The sequence below is a fragment of the Schistocerca serialis genome, chromosome 7 (genome assembly GCF_023864345.2).
Source record: "Schistocerca serialis cubense isolate TAMUIC-IGC-003099 chromosome 7, iqSchSeri2.2, whole genome shotgun sequence".
Taxonomy (NCBI): domain Eukaryota; kingdom Metazoa; phylum Arthropoda; class Insecta; order Orthoptera; family Acrididae; genus Schistocerca; species Schistocerca serialis.
Window position 1 is genome coordinate 197,913,997 of NC_064644.1, and position 13,691 is coordinate 197,927,687.

Sequence of the window (13,691 nt, forward strand, 5' to 3'; positions counted from 1 at the left end):
GGTGACTGTAGGAAGATACAAGACGACTTAGACAAAATTTCCTGTTGGTGTGATGAATGGCAGATAGCTCTAAATGTGGAAAAATGTAAGTTAATGCAGATGTGTAGGAAGATCAAACATGTAATATTCGGATACAATATTTCTAGTGTCCTGCTTGAAACAGTCAAGTCGTTTAAATATCTGGGCGTACCAAAGAGATATGGGGTGGAACGAGCATTTAATAACTGTGGTAGGGAAGGCAAATGGTTAACCTCGGTTTACTGGGAGAATTTTAGGAAAGGTGGCTCACCTGTAAAGGAGACCGCCTATAGGCCGCTGGTACTGCTCGAGTGTTTGAGATCCGTAGTAGGTCGGATGGAAGAAAGTCATCGAAGCAATTCAGAGGCGGGCTGCTAGATTTGTTGGAGGTACCTTCGGAAACTCAAATGGGAATCCCTGGAGGGAAGGCAACGTTCTTTTCGACAAACACTATTGAGAAAATTTAGAGAATCAGTTGACTGCCGATCGAATTCTGCTCCCGCCAACACACACTACTGGACATTACAATTGCTACACCAAGAAGAAATGCTGATGATAAACGGGTATTCATTGGACAGATATATTATACTAGAACTGACATGTGATTACATTTTCATGCAGTTTGGCTGCATAGATTCTGAGAAATCAGTACCCAGAACAACCACCTATGGCCATAATAACGGCCTTGATACGCCTGGGGATTGAGTCAAACAGAGCTTGGATGGCGTGTACAGGTACAGCTCTCCCTGCAGCTTCAACACGATACCACAGTTCATCAAGAGTAGTGACTGGCGTATTGTGATGAGCCAGTTGCTCCACCACCATTGACCAGACGTTTTCAATTGGTGAGAGATCTGGAGAATGCGCTGGCCAGGGCAGCAGTGGAACATTTTCTGTATCCAGAAAGGCCCGTACAGGACCTACAACATGCGGTCGTGCATTATCCTGCTGAAATGTAGGATTTCGCAGGGATCGAATGAAGGGTAGAGCCACGGGTCTGAAGTGTAACGTCCACTGTTCAAAGTGCCATCAATGCGAACAAGGGGTGACCGAGACGTGTAATCAATGGCACTCCATACCATCACGCCGGGTGATACGCCAGCATGGCGATGACGAATACACGATCCAATGTGCGTTCACTGCAATGTCACCAAACACGGATGCGACCATCATGGTGCTGTAAACAGAACCTGGATTTATCCGAAAAGATGACTTTTGCCATTCGTGCACCCAGGTTCGTCGTTGAGTACACCATCGCAGGCGCCCCTGTCTGTGATGCAGCGTCAAGGGTAACCGCAGCCATGGTCTCCGAGCTGATACTCCATGCTGCTGCAAACGTCATCTAACTGTTCGTGCAGACGGTTGTTGTCTTGCAAATGTCCCCATCTGTTGACTCAGGGATCGTGACGTGGCTGCTAGATCCGTTACAGCCATGCGGATAAGATGCCTGTCATCTCAACTGCTAGTGATACGAGGCCGTTTGGATCGAGCACGGCGTTCCGTATTACCCTCCTGAACCCACCGATTCCATATTCTGCTAACAGTCATTGAATCTCGACCAACGCGAACAGCAATGTCGCAATACGATAAACCGCAATCGCGACAGGCTACAATGCGACCTTTATCAAAGTCGGAAACGTCATGGTACGCATTTCTCCTCCTTACACGAGGCATCACAACAACGTTTCAGCAGGCAACGCCGGTCAACTGCTGTTTGTGTATGAGAAATCGGTTGGAAACTTTCCTCATGTCAGCACGTTGTAGGTGTCGCCACCGGCGCCAACCTTGAGTGAATGCTCTGAAAAGCTAATAATTTGCGTATCACAGCATCTTCTTCCTGTCGGTTAAATTTCGCGTCTGTAGCACGTCATCTTCGTGGTGTAGCATATTTAATGGCCAGTAGTGTAGATGTAGAATTACAGTCTGTAAACATGGTAGTGCCCGCATCGAGATCACTATCCGTTCTATGGCGGTAGAGAATTGGTACATGTGTTTACACGTTCCTCCTAAAGCTGATGTCCCTTGACGCAGGCTTCCTGAGCACCGGGGACGAGGCGGCTCCCGGCAACGCAGGCCTGAGGGACCAGATGCTGGCGCTGAGCTGGGTGCAGCGCAACATCGCGGCGTTCGGCGGCGACCCTGCCAGGGTGACGGTCGGCGGCGAGAGCGCGGGCGGCTGCTCCGTGGGTGACCTCATCATCTCGCCAGCAGCAGCAGGTAGTCTGCCGTCCGCTCACCTCACGTTCACCATGACCCATCTGAGAGTATTCGGACAATTATTCATTTACATCAGCGAGCGACGTGGCGCAGTGGTCAGCACACTGGACTCGCATTCGGGAGGACGACGGTTCAATCCCGCGTCCGGCCATCCTGATTTAGGTTTTCCGTGATTTCCCTAAAACGCTCCAGGCAAATTCCGGGATGGTTCCTCTGAAAGGGCACGGCCGACTTCCTTCCCCGTCCTTCCCTAATCCGATGAGACTGATGACCTCGCTGTTTGGTCTCTTGTCCCAAACACCCCGAACCTAACCCAATTCAATTACATCGTTTTTCCCTTTTATTTAGGCAGACGATAATCACATCTCTCACTCATACCACAGCCGATTTCTACTATAAGCTTCAATCAACTTCAGATCTACCACTGCTGACCATTAAAAACACACGGAAGGATAGCAGATAACGGGATATTAAAGGTTTCCTGAAATGACTGCCAATTGTACTAATCGTGCGAGCACCAAAGAAAGTACACCTGACAGTAACAATGGCCCTAACATGGATGGGTATCACGCCGAATTGTGGTTGATAGACATATACATGTTCCACGCTGCTTCGCCTCAAACATAGTGTTTAGCGTGCTAGTATATTGCCAACCTGTGACTAGGTGTCAGGTTCAATACGTCACAAATATAAAGGCTCTTGTCTAAATTAATGGCTATATGAACCAGAGATGGTTGTGTGGTGTGTACAATATTATCCCACACCATCACGCCACACGTTAGGCCCGCATCACGGAGAAGAATGCAGTCTAGTATCGTTCACTCTCTTCGGAGCCAGCCGCGCGGGATTAGCCGAGCGGTCTGGGCGCTGCAGTCATGGACTGTGCGGCTGAACCCGGCGGAGGTTCGAGTCCTCCCTCGGGCATGGGTGTGTGTGTTTGTCCTTGGGATAATTTAGGTTAAGTAGTGTGTAAGCTTAGGGACTGATGACCTTAGCAGTTAAGTCCCATAACATTTCACGCACATTTGAACATTTTTAACATCTTCGGAGCCTCGACAGACGGGTATGTCCAACGAATTAGCGTACACATAACTAGCACTCGTCTGAAACGACGACTTGGCCCCATTCTTGTGCCCCGTGCGTCGTTGCTGAACACACTAACGTCGGCGAGATTCTCTCTGCTGCCGCGTCAAAGGAAACCGCAACAATGCTCGCCGAGACGACAGTCTGTGGTGCTCCATACGCCGGCACACTGTCGTTGACTTGCCGACCGTGGACTCTGCGGCCCCATACCGTCAACGTGATGTCTCCGACTACAAATATTTTAGCCATGACATTTTGGACTGTTGAAGGATGCCGCAACATTGAGGGAGGCATTGCTCGGAACCAGCACAGTGGAAAACTGGCTACTGGGAATTGCCACTGTATCTGTAGCACCTGCACAAGGGTCTGAAACGCCATGGTGGGAAAGTCTACGGAGCCGCACAATTCGTGTGCATACTTTTGTTGCTGCAAACCTGCCTGTAGAAGCAACACCACTGGTCAGAATGACGTCAAATTGCAGCGGAATACTATCGGAGAAGGGGGAAAGGGTATGGCAGAAGAAAAATAAATAGCTAAAGTGAAGCAACAGATGCCGCAATAAGCGTCATAATTTAATAATGATCCACCAAAAATGACAAATGAATCATACAACAATGCCTGAGGTGTACGTCTGACGATAAACAAACTGTACTGCTCAGTGTGCATGGGTGTACAGATGTGATACTGTTAGTTACGTAAGCCCATCCACCATGACAAGGTCATATCACATCGGATGGGAAAAACCGGTTCCTAATTGTCGTGAGGCTAAAAACAGCCTAAAAACCATCACTCATATCAGTTTTTAACTGTCCCGAGGCCAAAAACCGCATAAAAAGCATCAATCAAAATCAAATCGGGCAATTAATACTGGCGCAAAGCATAATCGATATGCTGTCCACCGTTTTCTGCAGCAAGCTGACATCGAGAAACAGAATGTTCCACAACTGCTCTAAGTGTTTCCGGGGTCACGTTCAGAATGTGCTGCGCAGTGTGCACCTTCAATGCAGCTAAGTTTGCAGTCGCAATACTGAACACAACATCTTTCAGATAACCCCACGGCCAGAAGCCACACGGATTAATATTAAATGATCGGGACGGCCAGGCCTTTGGGAAATGGAGGATGTTTCGTAGTATTTTACGCACCGTGCTCACGAGTATGTCTAATGTTCGGGCAATTCTCCATGCACTACAAGTTTGCACACCACTACTCGTCTCCACCCGCATTGCTGTGCCCACTGCTTCCACCGACGTCGAATCAGTTCGTTTCCTCACTCTACCAGGTTGCACAACAAAAGAACCCGTCTTTTCGAATTTCCGAATCATTTTCTCCAGACGACAGTCATCGGACCAACGCCTTTTTTCAAACCCTTCAGTGTATGGAACTTCTGCTCAGCGACGTGTGCACAGTCATCATTCTTGCAATACAGCTTTACAAGCAAAACGCGATCCTGCATTCAGACAGTCAAGGCGAACGTCGCCGTGTACCCGGCGTGTTTATACCAACTTCTATGGATCGTGCGCATGATAGGTGTTTTTATTTACATATTATGACACATACAGCGCGATATATTAATAAATTTTCACACTATTTTTTTTCTTTTACCATACGTTTTCCTTGATCTTCAATTATATTCCGTTGCAATTGGACGTAGTTCTGACCAGTGGTGTTATTTCTGCAGCGTTTTGAAAGTTTGACTTCAATTATAATCACCCCGTATTTTGAATCACGGTGCTTGACATCTGTAAGACCCAAAATGGCCGAGGGCGCCATACACCTGTCCTCTCGCCGCAGTTGAATTCCTGAAATGCGGTGTATATAATCCTCCTGAATCTACAGATTCGATATTCGAAAGACAAAAGTGGAATCCATCCAGTGCGAGCAGCAATATCGCGGTACGATAAACGGCCTCGGTAGGCCACGATTTTACCGCTACTGAATCTTGGTACGTCCATACAGAAGGCATAATACCATCATCTCACAAACAACCAACATCCAACTGCAGTTTCTGAATAAGAACGTTGCGTAATCTTTCCCTATACAAAGAATGTACATAGCGTTACTGGTACGTACTTCGTGCAGTTGCACCGAAATGCTGATCACTTGCATGTTAAGGCATACAGCGATTAGACAAAAATATGAAAACATCACTAGTAATGCATGCCTGAACATAAATGCAGATGTTGGCCAAGCCTGCAGGCAGCGCTGTCGTGTCTGACCACGATCAACGCCTGAGCAATACCTTCAATATGTTCCAAGTGTCAGTCGCAGCCAGAACTGTGTCCTGTGTAGATGTGAGCGCATGATGGCGGTGCTTAATGAAGTCCAACGTGGGGAAATTATTAGTGCTCGTATAGTGGGGTGCTTCTGTAATTCAGATAGCCGAACCGTTTCATGTTTCAACAGGCAGTATATCGAAGGGTTATACCGCATACAGGAAAAGCGGAAAACCTCATCCGCTAAGTCACGACGCCGATGAAAGTGTGTGGAGTGACTGAGACGGACGGTAACTGAAGAGCGTTTGGCGAAAGACAAGAGGACGGCTGCTGAAAAAGCCGCTGCAGTACTGAAGTCGTACCCGCCAACCCAGTCAGCACCAAAAGCATCACGACGTAACCTTCATTAGCAGTGAATCGCAGGGCGAGCTGGAATTACAAAAGCACTCACCAGGGATGCAAATGTCCGTAATAGAAAAACATGTTGCAGAAGCCACAAAATGAAATGAAATGATCGTATGGCATTATTGGCCGGGAGGCCCCATGCGGGGAAGTTCGACCGCCGTACTGCAAGTCCTTTTTAGTTGACGCCACTTCGGCGACTTGTGAGACATCCAGTCTTCAAGAGGCACAGAAAATCCGTGAGCCCGCCGGGAATCGAACCCGGGACCTCGAATGCGGGAAGCAAGAACGCTACCGCAAGACCACGAGCTGCGGACAAACTTCGACTTTGGAATAACTAAAGAAAGTGATTTTGTCGCATTAGTCTTGTTTCAATCTGACAGAAGTCCGCCCCCGGTAGCTGAGTGGTCAGCGTGACAGACTGTCAATCCTAAGGGCCCGGGTTCGATTCCCGACTGGGTCGGAGATTTTCTCCGCTCAGGGACTGGGTGTTGTGTTGTCCCACTCATCATCATTTCATCCCCATCGACGTGCAGGTCGCCGAAGTGGCGTCAAATCGAAAGACCTGCACCAGGCGAACGGTCTACCCGACGGGAGGCCCTAGCTACACGACATTTCAATCTGACAGAAGATGCACAAATATTCAGTCAGATCTTGATCAGATTTCAATGTGGTGCAGAGATTGGCAACTTGCTCTAAATGTTCGGAAATGTAAAGTTTCCCACTTCATAAAACGAAAAAACGTAGTTTCCTATGACTGTAATATCAATGTGTCACTGTTGGAATCGGCCAACTCATACAAATGCCTGGGTGTAACACTACTGGAATATAAAACGGAATGATCACACAGGAGGTTCACTCCTGTGTGAAGCAGGTGGTGGACTTCATATTGGTAGAATACTGGGAAAATGCAATCAGTCTACAAAAGAGATCGCTTTCAAATCACTCATGCGTCCGGTTCTAGAATGTTGCTTATGTGTATGGGGCCCGTAGCAAATAGGACTAACAGGGAGTATCGAACGTACACAGAGAATGGTAGCACGAAAGGTCACAGCTTTGTTTAATCCGTGGGACAATTATTACTCTACAACCCACCACGTATAGCTCGCACAGGGATCGTGAGGATAAGATTAGAATAATTACTGCACTCACAGAGGAATTCAGCCATCCTCCCCGCGCTCCTTCAACGTGGATGGAGCGGAAAGAAATTCTAATAACTGGTCCCCATACGCCACTCTGAGCCTCCGATGCAGACTGGTTGTTGGCAAGAGTGAAACGTGGTGGGGGTTCGGTGATGATTTAGGCAGCCATACCATGATATCCCGTAGACTGCAAGGTTACGCTGCAAGATCGCGTTACTGCCAACGATTATGTGACTATTTTGACTGATCAGTTCTGTCCCCTGCTACAGTTTTTATCCCCCAATGGTAATGCTACGTTTCGTGATGAAAGGGCCCATGTGCACACAGCTCGCATCGTGCAGGATTGCTTTGCTGATTACGAAAACGAATTGTCACATATCCCTCGGCCACCAAAGTCTCTGATCTCAACGTTATTGAGCCTTTGCGGTCTGCTTTGGAGAGAAGGGTGTGTGATCGCTATCCACCGTCACTACCGGAACTTGCCACTATTTTCCAGGAGGAATGGTTTAAGATTCTGTTTATAATCATATAGGACTTGTCCTTATCCACACCGAGACGATCGGAACTTCTTTTGAATGCCAACGGTTTTCCTACACCATATTAGGCATGGTAAAGTGCTGTGTTTATTTCTTTCCACTTTCTTGTCCAACCCTTGTAATACATTTCATGGCAGTTTGACGTTTATTGCATATCTCCATCTTGGTGTTGCATTTTTAATGAACAGTAATGTATAAACAGGACTGCCACTCGTGGTCTCGCTCTAGCGTTCTCGCTTCACGAGCACGGGGTCCCGCGTTCGATGCCTGGCGGGGTCAGGGATTTTCACCTGCCCCGAGATGACTGGATGTTGTTGTGTCGTATTCATCATCATTCATTCCTATTACGGTTGGAGAAAGGAAACGGCAAACCAGCTCCATTAGGACCTTTCCTAGTACGGCTGTGCAAGTCTCCCGCATCGTTCCCCTACGCTCTGTCAAGAATTGCGTTAACGACTAACTATTCATGCAATTAGTCTCTACTCATCTTGTCACTAGTGGTACAAACCACACATTACTCTCGTTCTGTGTCGAGACCGCACGCTGTACGCAGCAATGCCAAATGTTGCACCACAACAGGGCCACTTGAGATCTGTCCGTTGTCGGACTGTCTAACGTGGCGTGTAAAAGTGTTTGTACATGAATATACAAGACAATTGGACACGATAAACGATGCACTTTGGCGATAAAAAAATGGCTCTGAGCACTATGGGACTTAACATCTGATGTCATCAGTCCCCTAGAACTTATAACTACTTAAATCTAACTAACCTAAGGACATCACACACATCCATGCCCGAGGCAGGATTCGAACCTGCGACCGTAACGGCCGCGTGGTTCCAGACTGAAGCGCCTAGAACCGCTCGGCCACTCCGGCCGGCTTGGCGATAAAAACATGATTACATAATATTAAATACTTTTTAATTGAAAGTAAAATAAATATGAACCACAAATCAGCCGTATTTTCCAATAAAATGAAATAAAATAAACGATCGATAAAATGTATGTAAAATGAGAAATCTTGACGTAGCGTAACATGACATTAAAATGTACTTCTAGAAGACAATTAGTAAGGAAACAAGTCATCAACATAACGTGTTTAAAAAACTGGTAAAATATCAGAGAAGGGGGGGTGATAAACATAAATTAATTTACGAAAACGGCAGTAAGTGAACGGTCAGCTATTGCTTGTTCATGTATCCTAAACCCAGTTTTCTCTACAATGAACGGTGGTGCGGTATGTTGGCGAAGTTTCCATTGACAATTATTGGATTGAAACCTTCATTTTCAATTTCCGAAGCAGACAAATAAATTGTGCGGAATGGTATGAAACAAGCTCCACTTAGTTGTCTGTAATAAATAAAATTAATAACACTGACGTATCAACTGGAAAAGTTGGGAATAAGCTGTACTGTTTGCCAACCCAACAGCTTAATCACCTCTTCATCTCGCTCGGTATCCCTGATAGTTATCGACGTCTCAAAATACCTTCCTTATACCAACTGCGCCGTACCAACACTACGACGTCTGTTTTACGAGAACGCTGCTGCGATATTTTTGTTTATATAAGGGAGAGTTAATCGAAAATGAGACAGATGGGAGGAAAACGAAGTACAGTAAACTGTTTATTATTTCATGTTATTTCGATTTATCTCCAAAAGATAATTCTTTTGATTGTTGAAGATTTTATAAAGGTTGTATTTGGCGAAGATCACAACACAGTAAACAGTGATTACCAGTTTCAACCGCATAAACGTTCACCTTCAGATCATCATACAAACATGCGGTATCTAAATCAAGAAAATAAGTAAGACATATAATCACAACTGTGTTAACACCCCTAGGGAAATCTCAACTTACAGTCGTATTTACAGTATACGTCTAAGTGTGTAAAACAAATTTAAGAAACATCGCTGTATTAATTTGAATATAAAGTTAGCCTTAATGCCCGATCACAGAGTTAGTCAAAGTCATCTATATGAAGGTAGCAAACAGACTTATCATATGTGCTCTCTCTTTCTCCTATGAATACCAAATATGTGCCCACCTCTTCATCTCATAGTACCATTTGCAACGTACGTCCTTAATTATTTGCTGGACATATTCTGATCTCTGTTTTGTTCTGTAGCTTTTACCCTCTTCTGTTCCCTCTAGTACCATGGAAATTATCCCCCGATGTCTTAATAGGTGTCCTAACATCCTGTCCCTTCCCCTTGTCAGTGTTTTCCATATACTTATTTGTCCGCAGCTTGTGGTCGTGCGGTAGCGTTCTCGCTTCCCGCGCACGGGTTCCCGGGTTCGATTCCCGGCGGGGTCAGGGATTTTCTCTGCCTCGTGATGACTGGGTGTTGTGTGCTGTCCTTAGGTTAGTTAGGTTTAAGTAGTTCTAAGTTCTAGGGGACTGATGACCATAGATGTTAAGTCCCATAGTGCTCAGAGCCATTTGAACCATATACTTATTTCCTCGACGATTCTGCAGAGAACCTCCCCATTCCTTACCTTATCAGTGTACTTATTTTTCAAAATTGGTCTGTAGATCACATCTCGAATGCTTCGATTCTCTTCTTTGCCGGTTTTCCCGCAATCCATATTTCACTACCATACAACGCTGTGCTCCAAATGTACATTTTCAGAAATTTCTTCCTCAGATTAAGGTCTATGCTTGAAACTAGTAGGCTTCTCCTGGCCAGGAATGCCCTATTTGCCAGTGCTAATCTGCTTTTTACGTCCCCATTGCTCCGTCCGTCCTGGGTTATTTTGCCACCTAGGTAGCAGAATTCCTGCATCGTATCTACTCCGTGATCATCAATCCACACGTGCATTGTAAATACGACTGTAAGTTGCCATTTCTCTAAGAAATCACGAAGTGTCTCCCTTATTCTCTTGGTTTGCGCATATCTGTATCCGCATCTGAAGATGACCCTACAAGCAACTGAAACCAGCAATCGCTATTTTCTACATTGGGATCTTGACCAAATAAAGGTTGTAATACAATCTACAACATTTAAGTTTACAGATTGATGTCTCTGTGCTGATTATGTCAGATAAGTACTGCATAGAATGAGATTTTCACTCTGCAGCGGAGTGTGCGCTGATATGAAACTTCCTGGCAGATTAAAACTGTGTGCCCGACCGAGACTCGAACTCGGGACCTTTGCCTTTCGCGGGCAAGTGCTCTACCAACTGAGCTACCGAAGCACGACTCACGCCCGGTACTCACAGCTTTACTTCTGCCAGTACCTCGTCTCCTACCTTCCAAACTTTACAGAAGCTCTCCTGCGAACCTTGCAGAACTAGCACTCCTGAAAGAAAGGATATTGCGGAGACATGGCTTAGCCACAGCCTGGGGGATGTTTCCAGAATGAGATTTTCACTCTGCAGCGGAGTGTGCGCTGATATGAAACTTCCTGGCAGATTAAAACTGTGTGCCCGACCGAGACTCGAACTCGGGACCTTTGCCTTTCGCGGGCAAGTGCTCTACCAACTGAGCTACCGAAGCACGACTCACGCCCGGTACTCACAGCTTTACTTCTGCCAGTACCTCGTCTCCTACCTTCCAAACTTTACAGAAGCTCTCCTGCGAACCTTGCAGAACTAGCACTCCTGAAAGAAAGGATATTGCGGAGACATGGCTTAGCCACAGCCTGGGGGATGTTTCCAGAATGAGATTTTCACTCTGCAGCGGAGTGTGCGCTGATATGAAACTTCCTGGCAGATTAAAACTGTGTGCCCGACCGAGACTCGAACTCGGGACCTTTGCCTTTCGCGGGCAAGTGCTCTACCAACTGAGCTACCGAAGCACGACTCACGCCCGGTACTCACAGCTTTACTTCTGCCAGTACCTCGTCTCCTACCTTCCAAACTTTACAGAAGCTCTCCTGCGAACCTTGCAGAACTAGCACTCCTGAAAGAAAGGATATTGCGGAGACATGGCTTAGCCACAGCCTGGGGGATGTTTCCAGAATGAGATTTTCACTCTGCAGCGGAGTGTGCGCTGATATGAAACTTCCTGGCAGATTAAAACTGTGTGCCCGACCGAGACTCGAACTCGGGACCTTTGCCTTTCGCGGGCAAGTGCTCTACCAACTGAGCTACCGAAGCACGACTCACGCCCGGTACTCACAGCTTTACTTCTGCCAGTACCTCGTCTCCTACCTTCCAAACTTTACAGAAGCTCTCCTGCGAACCTTGCAGAACTAGCACTCCTGAAAGAAAGGATATTGCGGAGACATGGCTTAGCCACAGCCTGGGGGATGTTTCCAGAATGAGATTTTTACTCTGCAGCGGAGTGTGCGCTGATATGAAACTTCCTGGCAGATTAAAACTGTGTGCCCGACCGAGACTCGAACTCGGGACCTTTGCCTTTCGCGGGCAAGTGCTCTACCAACTGAGCTACCGAAGCACGACTCACGCCCGGTACTCACAGCTTTACTTCTGCCAGTACCTCGTCTCCTACCTTCCAAACTTTACAGAAGCTCTCCTGCGAACCTTGCAGAACTAGCACTCCTGAAAGAAAGGATATTGCGGAGACATGGCTTAGCCACAGCCTGGGGGATGTTTCCAGAATGAGATTTTCACTCTGCAGCGGAGTGTGCGCTGATATGAAACTTCCTGGCAGATTAAAACTGTGTGCCCGACCGAGACTCGAACTCGGGACCTTTGCCTTTCGCGGGCAAGTGCTCTACCAACTGAGCTACCGAAGCACGACTCACGCCCGGTACTCACAGCTTTACTTCTGCCAGTACCTCGTCTCCTACCTTCCAAACTTTACAGAAGCTCTCCTGCGAACCTTGCAGAACTAGCACTCCTGAAAGAAAGGATATTGCGGAGACATGGCTTAGCCACAGCCTGGGGGATGTTTCCAGAATGAGATTTTCACTCTGCAGCGGAGTGTGCGCTGATATGAAACTTCCTGGCAGATTAAAACTGTGTGCCCGACCGAGACTCGAACTCGGGACCTTTGCCTTTCGCGGGCAAGTGCTCTACCAACTGAGCTACCGAAGCACGACTTACGCCCGGTACTCACAGCTTTACTTCTGCCAGTACCTCGTCTCCTACCTTCCAAACTTTACAGAAGCTCTCCTGCGAACCTTGCAGAACTAGCACTCCTGAAAGAAAGGATATTGCGGAGACATGGCTTAGCCACAGCCTGGGGGATGTTTCCAGAATGAGATTTTCACTCTGCAGCGGAGTGTGCGCTGATATGAAACTTCCTGGCAGATTAAAACTGTGTGCCCCACCGAGACTCGAACTCGGGACCTTTGCCTTTCGCGGGCAAGTGCTCTACCAACTGAGCTACCGAAGCACGACTCACGCCCGGTACTCACAGCTTTACTTCTGCCAGTACCTCGTCTCCTACCTTCCAAACTTTACAGAAGCTCTCCTGCGAACCTTGCAGAACTAGCACTCCTGAAAGAAAGGATATTGCGGAGACATGGCTTAGCCACAGCCTGGGGGATGTTTCCAGAATGAGATTTTCACTCTGCAGCGGAGTGTGCGCTGATATGAAACTTCCTGGCAGATTAAAACTGTGTGCCCGACCGAGACTCGAACTCGGGACCTTTGCCGTTCGCGGGCAAGTGCTCTACCAACTGAGCTACCGAAGCACGACTCACGCCCGGTACTCACAGCTTTACTTCTGCCAGTACCTCATCTCCTACCTTCCAAACTTTACAGAAGCTCTCCTGCGAACCTTGCAGAACTAGCACTCCTGAAAGAAAGGATATTGCGGAGACATGGCTTAGCCACAGCCTGGGGGATGTTTCCAGAATGAGATTTTCACTCTGCAGCGGAGTGTGCGCTGATATGAAACTTCCTGGCAGATTAAAACTGTGTGCCCGACCGAGACTCGAACTCGGGACCTTTGCCTTTCGCGGGCAAGTGCTCTACCAACTGAGCTACCGAAGCACGACTCACGCCCGGTACTCACAGCTTTACTTCTGCCAGTACCTCGTCTCCTACCTTCCAAACTTTACAGAAGCTCTCCTGCGAACCTTGCAGAACTAGCACTCCTGAAAGAAAGGATATTGCGGAGACATGGCTTAGCCACAGCCTGGGGGATGTTTCCAGAATGAGATTT

The 13,691-nt window shown here is 47.3% G+C and overlaps 1 protein-coding gene across 1 annotated transcript in view; it reads left to right on the plus strand.

Moving 5' to 3' along the window:
* Positions 1-13,691, plus strand: part of LOC126412254 (acetylcholinesterase-like) — a 111,580-nt gene that overhangs the window by 59,347 nt on the left and 38,542 nt on the right. The window contains exon 5 of the mRNA XM_050081757.1: positions 2,050-2,235. Coding sequence (XP_049937714.1) covers positions 2,050-2,235 — 186 coding nt within the window. The remainder of the gene's footprint in view (positions 1-2,049; positions 2,236-13,691) is intronic.